Source organism: Gadus macrocephalus, chromosome 13 (genome assembly GCF_031168955.1).
Source record: "Gadus macrocephalus chromosome 13, ASM3116895v1".
Lineage (NCBI taxonomy): Eukaryota > Metazoa > Chordata > Actinopteri > Gadiformes > Gadidae > Gadus > Gadus macrocephalus.
This window is the reverse complement of record NC_082394.1, coordinates 979,016-994,698: the sequence shown is the minus strand read 5'-3', so window position 1 is coordinate 994,698 and position 15,683 is coordinate 979,016. Positions and strand designations below refer to the sequence as shown.

At 45.5% G+C, this 15,683-nt stretch overlaps 1 protein-coding gene across 1 annotated transcript in view; it reads right to left on the bottom strand.

Moving 5' to 3' along the window:
* Window positions 1–14,877, bottom strand: part of LOC132470908 (immunoglobulin superfamily member 21-like) — a gene marked incomplete at its 3' end in the record, with an annotated part of 152,660 nt that extends 137,783 nt beyond the window's left edge. The window contains exon 1 of the mRNA XM_060069837.1: window positions 14,337–14,877. Coding sequence (XP_059925820.1) covers window positions 14,337–14,475 — 139 coding nt within the window. The remainder of the gene's footprint in view (window positions 1–14,336) is intronic.
* Between the last annotated feature and the right edge of the window lie 806 nt (window positions 14,878–15,683).

The following is a 15,683-nucleotide window of genomic DNA, read 5'->3' as shown; positions in this document are numbered from 1 at the left end:
GCCCCAGGACAGCCAAGGTACTTCACAAGGACTACAAAATTCAACAAGCCATTCCAATTGGAAATCTCCATGTGTGACATCACAGGTGGAAGAGTCAACACCAATGCATGACAGACTGGCAAACAGAGCGCCAGGACTCGTGTGGGAGGGGGGGCCTGTACAGAGTGGTCTGTTAGAGTGAGTATTTAATGTAGGTTCTATTTAACTTTATATTAGTAGGATCTTGTAGTGATGTTTGACTATCAGCCCATGGTCACTTGGTTTGATCCCCGGTTTCTGCCTGGTATGCATCTTAGCTGCTACCTAATGGCATGGATCGGAAACCTCTGCAAGTCAAAATGGTTCAAATCAATGGCTAAATAGTAGAACAAGAAGCATTACAAAGTGAATGAAGTCAAAACCTGCTGTCAGTTCCAAACAAAGAAAATGCCAGTCAACGGCATGGTCAGGTTGTTACCGGCAGCATACATGGACAAGGACATGTGAAGGATGAATAAAAGAGCAGGACAAGGCTGGTGGATCATGGATTAGTAGACACTAAGATCTTGAACATGAACATGGGAGCGTCTCCAGTGGAACACGTGAAGGCCCGTTTGCCCGAGCAGTTCGCAGTGCAGTGCCAACACCTGTTGTGCCCAGGAGATTAGCTCAATGAACTATTATGACAAGTCCTCCAGCGATAAAAAGGCTTTGCAGCAACTGCGATAAACACTATCAGAACTGGCAGATGTGGACACAGGATGATCACACTACCTCAGCCTTCCCTAAGACCGCATCTGGACGTCTTTGTGATGCCGTTGTGGCGATACAGAAAGCGCTAGCCTTCCTATCCCTGGGGAGAAAAAGAGTGTGTGTGTTTGTGGCGTGTTGGGATGGAGCCAGTGAGTTTCCATGAAGAAAAAATAATCTGTTGTCATAAAATGTACACAATCCCTACCAACCTCCCCCCACACACTTCCATCTGCACGGCTTCCACTCATTCAGACTGACGTCAATGTGCAGATTAGAGCTTATTTTCCTCTCACCGTATCTCCTCCCTTTTTTTCCACACATAATCTGGTTTCTCTCCAGCGCTGTATTCAATGGCTGAGATGACACTGAATAGCCACGGACACCAGCAACACACACACACACACACACACACATCAAAGTGGAGTCACAACGATGGAAATATGTGTGTGTGTGGATGGTGGTGTGGGATGTCATGGGAAATGTGAATAAATACGTCTCAACAATGCCAGGGAAGAGATAGGATGCCACCTTTTGAGAGGGGGGGGACAATTTCTTTCCATTCCCTCTGTAGGAAAACAGAGATAGCAAATGGGGTGGATTTGAATATATTAACGTCAAATGTAATTATATGCCAATGGGAGGGATGTAACCGAGGGCTTGTGTGTGTATAGGTTGATAAAACAACAAAGTCATCTCTTGAGTGAGTCATCTGCGTCGCGGCGGAGCATGCCCGCCTGCCAGCAGGGAAAAACACGAGTAGCGACAAAGATTATCGAGAAGTAAACTTTCTCTGGAGTTCGCCTCTCCTCTCCCCGCCCCTCGACAGGCCGCCCCTCCCCTCTTATCATCCCCAGAGTTGTTGTGCTTAAATGCTAATGCTCTTCACGTTGCTCCTCATCCCCGCCGGCCCTCGTCACCCTGACACGGGGTGCACGTCGGAGCACAAGGACGCCAGGGATTCTATCACTTAGAGTGGAGGTCAACGTGACGCTGAATAACTCCCGCCTGCCTCCTCGTCGACCGCGGGGGGTATACAGTGGAGGTGCGCGGGGCTTGTAAAGTAAACAGTGGGGGCTTGGCGATAAATCAGTGTTCTTATGTTCTTAGAGATGAAAAATCATCCGTGCATGGCGACTCTGAGGCTTAAGCCCCGTGTGCGGTGATGAGCTATGAATGCAGAGATAAATGGCGCACGGCACTGGGTCTGCCAGACGCCTATAATAAGTAGCCTTAATATGAGGACCCGGCGGCATTGCAATTGTTATTAGTCAGCAGCCATGTTTCAACACGATAAGCAGAAACACACAATACACATTGTGATGCAGGGAAACCGTGTGTGGAGAGCGCACAAGCAGCCCATGATAGCACAGAAGCCATCACACATTAAGCAGAGGAAGAAGAAGGCGGTTTCCACTGCAGTATAAAGTAAAGAGGGAATGACACATCTTAACATGCAGTTTATAGAGAGCGAGTGTGCAGCTCAACGCAGATTTGACACCGTTTAGCGATGCAACATGCTCAGTGGAGATCACCATTACAATTCAAGACGGGGCCAATCCTCCAAGATGCTTCGGACCAAAGCAGGCCTTCTCTCTCTCTCGCTCTCTCACGCTCTCTCTCTATCTCTGCAACTGCAGCTGCTCAGGCGAACCGGAGGGATTTGAACCTCCCACACACACACACACACACACGCACACAGACACACACACACACGTACAGACGTCGAGAGAGCTAGGCCTCGTCCGTTCAGCGAGGACCTTCAGGATTAGAGAGGGGGAAGTAACAGCGTTGTTTCAACTCGTCGCCCTCGGCGCTCACGTCCTTGCCCTCATCATGGCCGTTTCCAGTCGTTTCCACCGCCCCTGCCCGAGACGGCGAACGCACCCCAGCCACCCATACAGGCCAGAGGCAGGGGGTTCTCTATGCCTGGATACTTTCTTTTAAACTCGTCTCTTACATCGTCTGAGAAGCGGGTAGGAGGACAGTGAGTGAGGACAGATACGGGAGGTGATGGATGCAAATGCATTACTTGCAATGCTGGAGACATGAATATCTGCTGATGTATAAGCAAAAGTAAGATGCGATTAGAAAATATTCATTAAAGTGATTACAGTTGGTGCACCGCCTCCCAATGACCTTGAACAGTGATGCCACGTGATAGTTTAGCGTGTAATTGTCATACACCACAGTTCTGTAATGTAATCGTGTAACCTTTGATGGGGGCTCTCCATTTTTGGCAGAAGAACCTGAAGCGAGGGGAGGGAGGCTGGGTTTGGCCCTGGATTCTGTTGCATTTGCGACGCAGGGGCCCAGGGGAGACGCAGGCCCCAGTGGTCGTCCCCGCAGGCCGGTCGGGTTTTGAAGTGAGCCCACGGCTTACAGGGCTTCCTGTGACTGAAGATTGTTAACGCTCTTACAACCTGTTATTTATTTATTTTGTCTACAAATAGAGCATTTTAGCTCAGCCCCAAAATGTCAAAAACTGTACTTACACCCCACTTTTTGGGGTGCAGAATGTACCGTTGAAAGGGAACATAGATATTCTATCCATGGAAAACCCTGGTTCAGCATCGGCCCTCCCTGGCATATGGTTCTTGAATGCGTCAAAGAACAACGTAATCAGTGTCGTACTGTGATGGGGAAGGCCTGTACACATTTATAATTGATAAAATATCTGCTAAAACACAGCACTCTGACTTTAGGACCAAATGTCAAACTAATGGTATCAGAGCTATTAAACTGAGGTACTTTCTGCTATATTGGCTAAAGTGTGTATGATTTTTTTTTTACATATTTTGATTACCTAGAGCACCGCTGTGTAAATGTTCAGCCTCCTGGAAAAGAAACAACGGCACATTTTAATTTGGTCAAAAATAATGATGCGTTACCTGAGCCATTAATAATCCTTCACATTTACATTAACGCCATCAAGTCCACAAAAATAGCAGTGAATTACTATTGTATGCAACAACACAACGGCCTCTTGAGGTCAATTTGATTTTTTTCTAAATGAAAGCAATTTCGTTTCAAGTGCAGTAGTCTGCATCGACAAAAAATGAAATCTAAAAGCCTTCAACAAAGCTGTCATTTCTGGGTCACCGTCCTGTTTCAAGTCTAGCCCAGGCCTTTGCTTCTCTTCACACCAATCTGGGCTTTCAATTTGAAAAGGAAACCGGGGTAAAAAGTAAGTGGACAACCTTCCCATTCAGTAGTGTGCGGTGAGTACTGAGGTACAGGTAAATAATCTCACATGCGTATGCTTTGGATTAATAGTCAGGGAAATTCAAAGCCTTGAATGCTCCAGGAACCAGCAATTCCATTTTGCCTTCTTTTTAAATGAAACGGTTCGAGGTCGATAATAATAGTGGGGTGAAATCGAAAATAGGTTCCGGTTCTTTGTGTGCTTCTTGACACTCTATATTTAGCTGAAATGAATCGCCACATTTGAATGGCTTTGAGGCGCTATGTGTATCCCCCAATCTTACCACTGGGAGACACTTTCCCCACTGTGTCTTAGGGAGTCCTTCCTCGGGTTGGACATGTTATACCACCAGGTGCGAGTGTGATTAGCCGTTACAAGCAGTTTTGAAAATCTGCGTCTTCTGACATCACTAGTGGGCGTGTCCACCTAGATCTGTGCTGGATAGATGAGCAACGTTTGCTTCATTCCACTGGGTAGGCTGGTAGACTGATCTATCCAGCACTCATCTAGGTGGACACGCCCACTTGTGATGTTAGAAGACGCAGATTTTGAAAACGGCTTGTAATGACTAATGGTTGTATAATATGTACCACCAGGTTTTACTTTAAAGGTCCCATGACATGAAAATCTCACTTTATGAGGTTTATAAATGGTCCCCCAGTGGCTAAAACTTGCACTAGCTGTTCTGCTCGCCTTTGAAAAAATGGAGGCTCAAGCGCGCTGATTTGGAATGTCTTTATTTATGTCGTCATAAAGCATCTAAGCTCCTCCCCTTACTCTGCCTGCCCCGCCCAGAGACGTTGGCCCGCCAATGAGACACGACCGTGCGAGCGCCACATGTGTGCGTGTGAATACACACACTGTAACGCAAGTGTTTCTTGTCGGTTCTTTGACGTCTCTTGTATTTCCACAACGAGAGTGTTGTGGGGGTTATCTGAGCCATGGTTGAGAAGGAATTGGGGGAAAGGAACTTTGGCTTTGACTCGCTGAAGTACATGAACTGCGACTTGCTGCCGGTTGCCGCGAGGCACCATCGCCCGGCAGCGGGCAGCGGGCAGCCGGCAGCAGGCAGCGTGCGGTTCAGTCTACTTCAGATTGATGTGAAAGTGGAAGAACCAGAAACGTCGCAGAACCCGACAGTCGTTTGTGATTCATAATATCGTCTGGAGGCGCACACAGCTTTTGGCCGTGATAATATGTATTATATGATATAGATATCTATGTATTATATGATAGTATTTAGAGCTCCAGGACTGTAACGCACGTGTTGTACACTTACTTGTTATTTGGATAACCGTTCTGCTTTTGGTGTTATGGCGCATAACACGTCGGACTCTCGTCTCTGGTATTTCTACAACGAGACTCGTAGTGGGGGTTATCTCAGCCAAGGTTGACAATGAATTGGGGGGAAGTAACTTTGGCTTTGACTCCCTCAAGAACATGAACCACGACATGGAGGAGAAAGTGATTGTTGGCGGCGAATGTCCCCCGCTTGAGCCCCGCTGAGGGACCACCGCCGGAGGCGGAGGTGCCTAAGCGCTGCCCGGCAACAATCCCTTTCTCCTCCTTGTCGCGGTTCAGTCTACTTCACATTGATGTGGACGTGGAAGAACCAGGAATGTCTGAGAACCCAACGCGGTCATTTGAGATTCATAATATCGGCTCACACAACTTTTGGCCGTGATAATATATATTATATGATATGATATAGATATCTATGTAGGCTATATGACAATATTTAGATATAGAGCTCCAGGACTCCCGTGTGTTCTAGAATATTTACAGAACACGGCTAAAGGCTGTGTGCGCCTCGCCATTGCGATACATCCACTGTAAACAGAGCGCATGGTACCGTGGCTGCAAGCTGCTCAGGGCCACACCCCCACCCTCCTCCTTGACCCGCCTCGCTCCTCCTCATTTGCATTATAGCTACAGACGCCAAAACAGCGCATTTGGGGGAAGCTCAATGTGCGACTGGCTCAGAGTGGCTGTAACTCTGCACCACGGCCGAATTTCGGGAACGTCTTTGAATACTGTGTTAGTTGCCCACTAATACCTACATTAAAGAATACATAAAATAGCATGTCATGGGCCCTTTAACTTGACATATGCTGCGCCATCCCGATCTGGCCACAAGGGTGGTCAGTAGGTGCTAGCCAGGGTCAGCGGGGAGCCTGACACCGGACCGACGGCCGGTCTGATGCAGCTGAGCACGTTCAAAGCCCTCAGGGCCTGCTGTCAGGGGAGATTTATGGGAGTACAATTGACCATTTTCCAATCCGATGACTGCAGGGTGCCAGGGAAGGGATATTAGGATCTTATTTTTCCGCAGTTGTATCTTTCGAAATGAGGGTAAGAAAAGAAAAGGGCCATTATCAATGCAAACCAGCCCCTTGCGCGCCATAACTCTGTTAGCGACTGCCGCTGCTGCACATTGTGGACACTTCCTAGTTAAGAATCGCAGATTAAATGCAAAGAATGGCAGAGGAGCCAATAAGAAATATGGCTGCTGCAAGCGAAATAGTGTCCTTTGAGTGGCACAGGATAATGTGGTTTAAATTAAACCGCGAAGTTCACTACATGGTTTATAACTGTGGGTCTGAGGGGGGAAGGGGGGTCAAAGGATCCAGAATTCTATAGAGATGTGCAACAAATCACACCTCTGAGTATATTCTCTATGCATTGATCTTTGCTTTCATTTTAAACCTGCCTGCAGAAACCCATTTGAGGATTCCTACGAGGGGAGATCGAGAGAGGAACACATCAGATTATTTCCAAAAACAATACCAGGGCGGAATGTAAATTAAATGAAACAATGGAGGTCTGTGATTTCTGTGTAATCATTTTATGTAACTGCCGAGCCCGGCCCGAGAAATAAATCCCAGTGATTGCGAGTGTAGATAGCTGTGGAACCAAAGCAATATCTATTCTCACCTCCAGTGACTCAGAGCACGGGAAGGGACAGTGTTGAGGGGCGGCTGCAGATATAGCATGGCTTTATTTGAGTCGCCGCTAGCCTGATGCAATATATGTTCAGCGCCACGCCGACCCACCGCGTCAACCCGTCCGAGTCGGGTGGAGATTCGATTCAACAGGCGCAAAGACCAAAGGATTGACTCAATCGACAAACTGCACGGTAAAAATGTACAAAGCAAGTAAACAAAACATTTTTAGAAGTTTCAGGTTCAGGATGGAGCCTGAGCGTTCATGTGTGTCACGTTATTCTGCAAAGAAATTGGAAGGAGCCTTCATGTACCACATTTCAATCTATAGATAAATATATCCATTCATCCATCCTTCTATTCATCCATCCTCCCAATTATTCATCGCTCAATTTTCTTTCATTTCACCCAGCCATCGATTAATCTATGCCTCATGCATGAATGCATTCATCCAGTCATCCATCCATCTATCCCTTGGTAAACATGAATGCATTCATCCAGTCATCCATCCATCTATCCCTTGGTTTAAACATGAATGCATTCATCCAGTCATCCATCCATCTATCCCTTGGTTTAAACATGAATGCATTCATTCGTTCAGCCTACGACCTGCCTTCTTGCTATCATTTGTGGCTACGTTCAATCCGCCCATCATGCACAGGTACGTCAGAGGGTGCTTGATGTTTGAAGGATCTTTCTTTGTTCACCTCAGAGCCGAGACCAAAGCATGAGGTCATCTTTATGGATCCGTTTCCTTATATACTGTGTTTGGGTGGATTCCACGGCGATGTCATAGGTAGGCCTGGGGAGAAGAAATATACTGAAATGCACAAAGCGACGGAAGCTAAAGAAGAGGCAGTGAGGCTTGATGAAAACCAGGAGCTAAAGGGGGCCGGTTCCCCTGCAGGTACCGTCTAAGGAACAGCCGCAGCCACAGGCTCCTATTCCCCTCGGCTGCCCGCCGATTCTGGCATTGTGCAGTTCATTTGGAAATGAACACAGCAAAACAATAAGAATGGTGAATAGTAATATATACGAGAGAGAGAAAGAGAAAGAGAGAGAGACAGAGAGACCCTACAGATTCAAATCTTTCTGTCAATTATGTGCGAACACGCAGACACATACAAGTTCTTTCCTGCTCCACTGACAGCATCTAAAAAGAGCATCTAAGGGGAAATAAGAAATTAATTACGTTTGTCAGGGTGTTCCACCGGGACAAAAAAGTTGATTAAGGATAAAGGCCATTAATTAAGATGTTAAGAAAAACATCCTAATCTTTTTTTGTTAAAGACCATGTCACAGTTATACGATGATAAAGAGTGAGAGATTTCATTCATATTTTTGTAAAGATCCATGATTACAAATCTGAGTGATAAACAAGGGATAAGTACAGTCAGCAGTGAGTAAATGTGCCTAGTTTGTTATATGACTCTCAGGTAAGACATTTATAAAAAGGTTACTTCTGGTTAAAAACAGGAAATAATACAAACCTTATTACATTCAGCCTGATATAGCCACTGTCCAAATATACATCAATTTGATGGTTGATGCCAAGCATCTCGAGGAGTGGCATCAGAGAGAATACCCCACCTGAAACCGTCCAAGTGGAACGTCAAACATTCTGTCAGAAAGCTGCGTGTAAAAGCGTAGTCAGTCCTAACCTCAAAGGTCAGCATACCACAATGATCCTGCGGTTTGGCCGATCTCAAAGTTCAGGAGAAGGAATTGTGTTCTCTCTTCATTTCTAACCACTGAGGTAATGCAGGATTGTCAGAAGCACCAACAAGAATAATGTCCTGTGCTTCCATAGCTCTGATGATCACGCTGGTGCTAACTGCTAACACCGTGGAAAGAGTGACCAGTGTGTACTCACTTTCACCTTTTCCTAAACACACCGATTGGAAGTCAAGATACCCAGGATCCAGAACTATGATGCTGCATTTCTACATCCTTAATGGAGGACTGCAGCCAGGCATGAACCCAGGTTGAAAGAGTAGAATGATCCCAGATCAGATGCACTAAAAGGATGTGTTGTACATATCACATGCCCAAACCCCAGTTAAACAGAACATAACCAAGTGATGGAGCTATATTATACTACATATCATATACTATACATCACACTGCACAAAGGAAAGAGAACGCACACGTTGCCTTGAAATGTAAAGTCAGAAAATCATTAGCTTCCAACAAAAGCAACGGAGGAATAGCGATGCCTACAGCTAAACAAGATGACATTAAGGTATAAACCTTAAGTACCATCTAAAGTAGTTGAGTGTTAAACGTGGCGTAAAACCACTGATGCATTTAAGTAAAAGCTATTGGTTTCATAAAAGGGATCCATTTTGAATTGCAAGCCCTTGACTAAGTCATATTTTGTGCAGGACTGGGCATTAATATCTTTGGGGATAAAAGCATGACCACTCTGTGAAACACTTGATTAAACCTTGAACCCCTACCGGTTGCGAATATTTTGCAAGCAAAAAGAGAAATGAATGAATCGTCACACATTACATACATGGTACAGCTGTCTACTACAAATCCGCCTTCTTCACTTGAGTCACAATTGCAACAAGGCTAAGCAAATACAAACAATCGGGAAACAAAGCTAACTAAACACAGATCAACGCCCCCATAGACTGCTGGTCTGGTGTGGGCCAAATCCAACACACTCCAAACCCTGAACCCCTTCTTCACTGTTGTTTACTCAGAGCTCAATACTATTTAATTCTGCCCATGGCATTAGATGCGTGAAACTAGGGCAGAATCATTACGAGGGTGGAATTAATGGTTCAATTAGGATTTGGGAGTTCATGACTTAAATTGACTCACGGTCTTGGGTGAAATAGATGATGACATCACAATGTAACCAATGTCTTTCTGCGTTGTGTCTTTTATCTTTGAGTGAGGCACACACAGGAGTCGAGTACTGGAGGTTTATTCTTTCAAAAGGAGACAAAACAACACGGGCGTCACACACAATCCGGGATATCACTCTCCACTCAGCTCCGTGCATCAGCGCTCACTCACGCTAGCTTAATATATCCTGTGACTTTCAATGAATACATGTAGGGAATAAATTATAAAAATGTAAACAAAGCATAAAATGATCTCAAATAAATTAATTAAATAAAAAGACAGTATATTAAATATATACACTAATAAAGGAAATAAAATATAATAGAGAATTGTCATTTTCCTCACACTCATTTTACATATTATACCATAAACAAAGACACATAACAGGCATACCTTTCAAAAGGAGACAAAACAACACGGGCGTCACACACAATCCGGGATCACACAACTGCATTTGAAATATCAAGGCGGGAAAAAACTAAGCTACCACCGGCTCAAGCTAGTTTACGAGTTAAAAAGTCCACCCTTCCAACAGTTCAATGAAATTGTCTACGCACCAGAGAGTTACTCCCGCGTGCCTAAAAGCACGTCGCAAAGCAGTGTGAACCACCACAACCGTTCAAGGGCAACAAACAAGGGGTTAACATAAAAATCTAACGGAGAGAGACACAAACGCAACTCACCAGCTCCGTGCATCAGCGCTCACTGACGCTAGACACACAGGTGCAACGCCAAACCACTCCCCAGGGAAACAAAAGGCATGCCATAGGGAACAACGAAACCAACTTACTTAGGAACCAATATTTGGTGGAGTTCACAATAAAAAAGGTATGAACAATGATAAAAAAAATAAAACAAAATCAAATTAAATTTAGCTCGGCTACAACAAGACGGAGTGTCGTACCAGACGCATAATGGACAGGTCAGCCTGTAAAGCCTCCTCTGTGCCTACCAACTGGTGATCCCTTTAAAATGACCATTTTGGAAATCACGATATTCACAATAGTTTGTCGGGAAACATTTACATCTCCTCTCGCACAATAAAGGTCCCCAATGCGTGTTACCTGATGGTCTTATACTTCAATCGGTTCGCGACCCAAATTATCTTTTAAATTGACATACGTGTGTAATTTATTGCAAAATACTAATGGGATGGTCTGTCAAAATAATTGTCCATTGTAAACAATTTCGCCGAAAATAAGGTCTCATGACGGTCAATGGAATGAGCGTGTCTTAAAATGTATGAATCTGGGTGGACACTCCCACTTCTGACTTCATTTTAGGCGTTGATTTTGAAGTGGCCTACGTGCAGGTTAACCGGTAGTTTTTATTAATGGGTACATAAAGCACTCAAAATATGTGTATCATTTATAAAATGTATAAAATAGTGTTAAAGTCCAGTTTTCGTCGTTTTTGGCAGTAACGGGTGTTTTCTAACGCCATTCGGCGATGACATCACGTTGAGGAAGGTAGCCTCAGCCTAGTACTAGAACTATGGCGTCTAAGAGGTGGCAAGAATCACAAATAACATGTATGACGGCCCACAGCAGTATCATTTCGAACCTGTCAGACGTGAGCGGGCGAATGAGGAATTGCCGAGAACTAATGGCGGTCAAAGCCAATTAAATGCATGGTCAGAGGAGAATGAGTGCAGAGTTGCTATCATTTAACAACGCAGCAACGAGCGCTGGAGCTAGTCAATGAACACTAGTGCATGCAATAACGACACTTTTATTTATTTTTACTGTCAGTGAATAGCACCAAGTGAAAGTCAACAGCGATTATGTCGTAAGTACCGGGAAACTTAGTCAGAAGATCTAGAAATAGTAGGCATAATGCTAGCTATGGGCTAACTTAGCCTATCGGACAGCAATCATTGCACTTGCAAATGAGTGCCTGCAAGTATAACCGTTCGTGGTGGTGTGACATTATTTAACCATCAATCTACCGCAAACACGACCAGACAGATGTACATTAAACACATACACAAAGCACACCGTCCAACCCGGCGGATGCTGACGGACAGCCCACAACAAGCCAAACATCACCACGGCGGGTGTGCTCTCTCGCTCACTCTCGCACGCCCGTACTACACAATCTCTCCAACTTATCGAACTCCAAGGCTAGGCTGCTGCTAAGAACACAACTAACCACAAGGCCTTCATAACCATGCAGCATGCCGAAGCCGAAAAGGACACACGCACAGTCGCACACACTCATCTTATGCAAAACAATCCGTTTTATCATCAACATTCAGTCGCTGCAAAGATTTAAAGACTAGCCTCTTACCATAAGTTAGAATGGACCCAAAGTACGTGATTGATACAGTCTGGTTTAGCTTTCGCTTGCTATCCGTTTTTAGTATGACTTCTCAACATTACGTCTTTCTTGTGATAGGCGCACATGGCTAATTTGCATACGAGCACAGGATTGGCTGGCTCCGCAAGGGAACTAATAGAACATATTTAATTATCTTTCTATCTGTCTACTATCTATCTATCAACGCATGGGTCTAGTTTTAATGTGATGTATTTTGTGCATGTCCAGTCAGATTAGTTGTCTCCCTTGTTCTGTGTGGTCGTGTAGGCTATACTGTCTGAGCCGAATCACCTCAATGAATTCCCGACATGTAGTTTGGTATTAATAAAGACTTGACTGGGCTATTTATCTATCTATTAGTCAACAATTATTCGCCGAAGGCGAAGTGAATAGTGGGGAATAGCCCCCGAGACAGAATGTTTATTTGTTGTTATTAGCCGACATTTTGCGATGAAAACAATATCGAGTTTGAGATGTCAATCATTTGATATTGCCCAATATCCCGAGATAGGAAACCAATCAAATTGCGCCATCTTAGGAGGTTCACGTGTAGTATATACTAACTATATATAATATCTATGTATTTATCTATGTATCTGTATAATCTAATGAACACTCTTTTACTAGTCTCTACTCTCAAGGGCCTCAATGCGGCTTTGGTCCGTGTCTCCCCAACGTGACGTCATGCAATGCATTCTGGGGGAAATGAGAATCAATAGCAAACCGCTAAAATAGTAGGGCCTACCTACTTTTTCGTATTACATTCCGTTTTGTGATACCTAACAACATTAAATAAAATAAATAACAGTTTAAATCTTAAATACCAACAAGCAAATTGCACAAATTCGTTGTAAAATAAACCCTGCAACATGGCCTTTAACCGACAACAGCTGGGATAAAACAACCCCACTTTAATACCAGGTCAGAGGTGGTGGTAGCAGCTCATCACATTGACCACATGGTCTATCGGTGGCTCTTACAGTAGACCCATTGACTGCTGTTGTTCAACGTGGGCCAGGATAACACAGGGAAACTTTTGGACTCAGACTAGTAGACTATTATTCTGATCTAATAACCTACTCTGACAAAAATGACAAACTGATACACAGCCTAAAAACGATTCCATGTTCAACAGAAGTTTAATATAATATGTGTGGACATTTCTCTGTCGCTCCTGGGTTGAACCTGTCAAACTCCTCTCCTGGGAGACAACTGGAATAAATTAATGCGAGAATAACTTCCAGTAAAGTGTTCCGAACACTGACGTAGCATCATGAGGCGTGGATAAGTATACTGACCGATGGCCAGTTGTTGCCATGATTTCTGAGGGAGACCATCCAACAAATTAACTGCTCCTTTTGCACTTTTATAATTGCTCAGTATGAGCTATCGGGGCAACGACGGGGGGCGCGGACGTCCTCCCAAACGGATGAACAACAGGGCGTGTTTAGTGGTCACAGCCTCGAGGCCTCGGCGGATGGCCAGGGACTCGACCAGTAATGGACAAGAGGTGGATGCAATTTCCATCCCATCATTGTCACGTCGTTACCTCTTTGCCAATAAGCATTGACACGCCGTTAAGTTTAATTTAGCCATCGATCCCTGAATCCGACGCGTAATCCTACAGCATCAAATGCACCCAACCTTTACCCCGAGAATAACCTCATCATCAACCGCTTATAAAAAATACATTTGCAGTTTGGATATTCTCATTTTTAGCACAGCAGCACAGAGAGGGGGGGGGTGCACGACAGGAAGATGCCGTGACATATTTCAAGGCAGTAACTTTGAGATCTGTTGCAGGTCTGCCGCTGGTCGTACCGCAGCCACGGCCACACTCATCACGTCTGGAGAGGACAGCCTGCCTGTCTGTACCATGCGTGTGCGTTTGTAAACGCTATTTATACAGGCCTGAATTAAATTCGGATTATTTAGACGAGCCGATGGCAAAAGCCACTTTTTTACCCATCCTCAAACTGCATGCCCACATGCCACCGTCGTGAATCCATGACCCGTAATTATTAATAACCGTGGATTTGTCTTCCCCCACTTGTATGTCTTGGCGTAAAAGTTGCACGGTGATGAAGGACATCGCCGCCCTTCAACTGATTCGTTGAACCACCAACATCACCGCCTGCATTACATCACAGAACGGAACCCGCCGGTCCCTTTCCAAATCGAATACGCAACACCGCGCAATGGAAGGTTTCGAAAGGGTTCCGACCGCCGCGGAAACGATGAGTGCATGGAGAGATGGAGAGATGATCCGAGGACTGGCTTACCCACGGCTAGGTCCAGCAGGTCCGCGCACAAGAGCAAGCACAAAGAGAAGACGGTCATCTTTCCCTTATTTCGCAATAAATCCCAAACTCCATCTGCGTTCACATGCTCTCCGCTCTGGGGCTGCGTAATCCCCACCATGCCAAAGGGATGCGACCGACAGAGGCTCTCCAACTATTCATGGTGCAGTTCAAGAGCGAGTGGAAAACGGGTGAAGTTGGCCGAGATGACACCGTGGAGAGCGACGTAGTCGAACATGAACATGAGACCTGAACGGACGCGGAGGAGTTCTCTAAAAACCGTATCAGACCAGTAGATCTGCAGTTCAGACCAGAGGATCTGCGGTTCAGACCATTGGATGTGCGGTTCAGCCCAGTTGATCTGCGGTTCAGGTCAGTGGATGTGCGGTTCAGCCGGGAAGCCGAGGAGTCGAAAGCGGATGGAATGAAAATCTGCTCCTCAGTCAGTGAGTGTTCTCGTCTCTCCCCTCTCTCTCCCTCTCTCTCTCTCTCTCTCTCTCTCTCTCTCTCTCTCTCTCTCTTCCGCTCTCTTCCGCTCTCTCGCTCTCCCTCACACTCCCTCTCTCTCTCGTTTGTACCTCCCTCTCCCCCTCGTTTTCACCCCCTCTCTCTCTCTCTCGTTTTCACCTCTCTCTCTCCCCCTCGGAATCTCCCTCTCGTTTACTCTCTCCTTCTCATTTACTCTCTCCCTCTCATTCCTTCTCCCTTCCTCACCCTTTCGTTTTCACCTCTCTCTCTCTCTCTCTCTCTCTCTCTCTCTCTCTCTCTCTCTCTCTCTCTCTCTCTCTCTCTCTCTCTCTCTCTCTCTCTCTCTCTCTCTCTCTCTCTCTCTCTCTCTCTCTCTCTCTCTCTCTCTCTCTCTCTCTCTCTCTCTCTCTCCAGCTGGCTCGCGTTTTCACCCTCCCTCCAGACAGACGCCCGCTTAGCTATTCCTGATCATTCGCTCTTTATTTCACACAGTTCTCCCTAATCCCACCCTGGATTGAAACCTCTCTAATTCTGTCCATTAAGCCGATTTATTGATGCTAGGTTTTGTTTCCTCTTTGTTGGGGGGGCTGTTTGTGTTTTTGTCAAACGTGTTGTTGTCCGGATACTTCTTCTGCCCTCGGCCTGCGGTCCAAAAGGGGGTAGAAACATATTGCTGCAGATCTGTATCTCAGCAGGAGCCCTGGTTGGCAGTCCTCTGGTTTATAGGCTCCTATGGCGGCCATCGGGAGGCTTTCACTGTCAAGCTGTCCCATTTGATTTGAGTCCATAAAAATATGATGTTCCTTCAGCATTTAAAGGAATATAGGCTAGCTGCACAGCGCCACCAACCTTCAACCTATA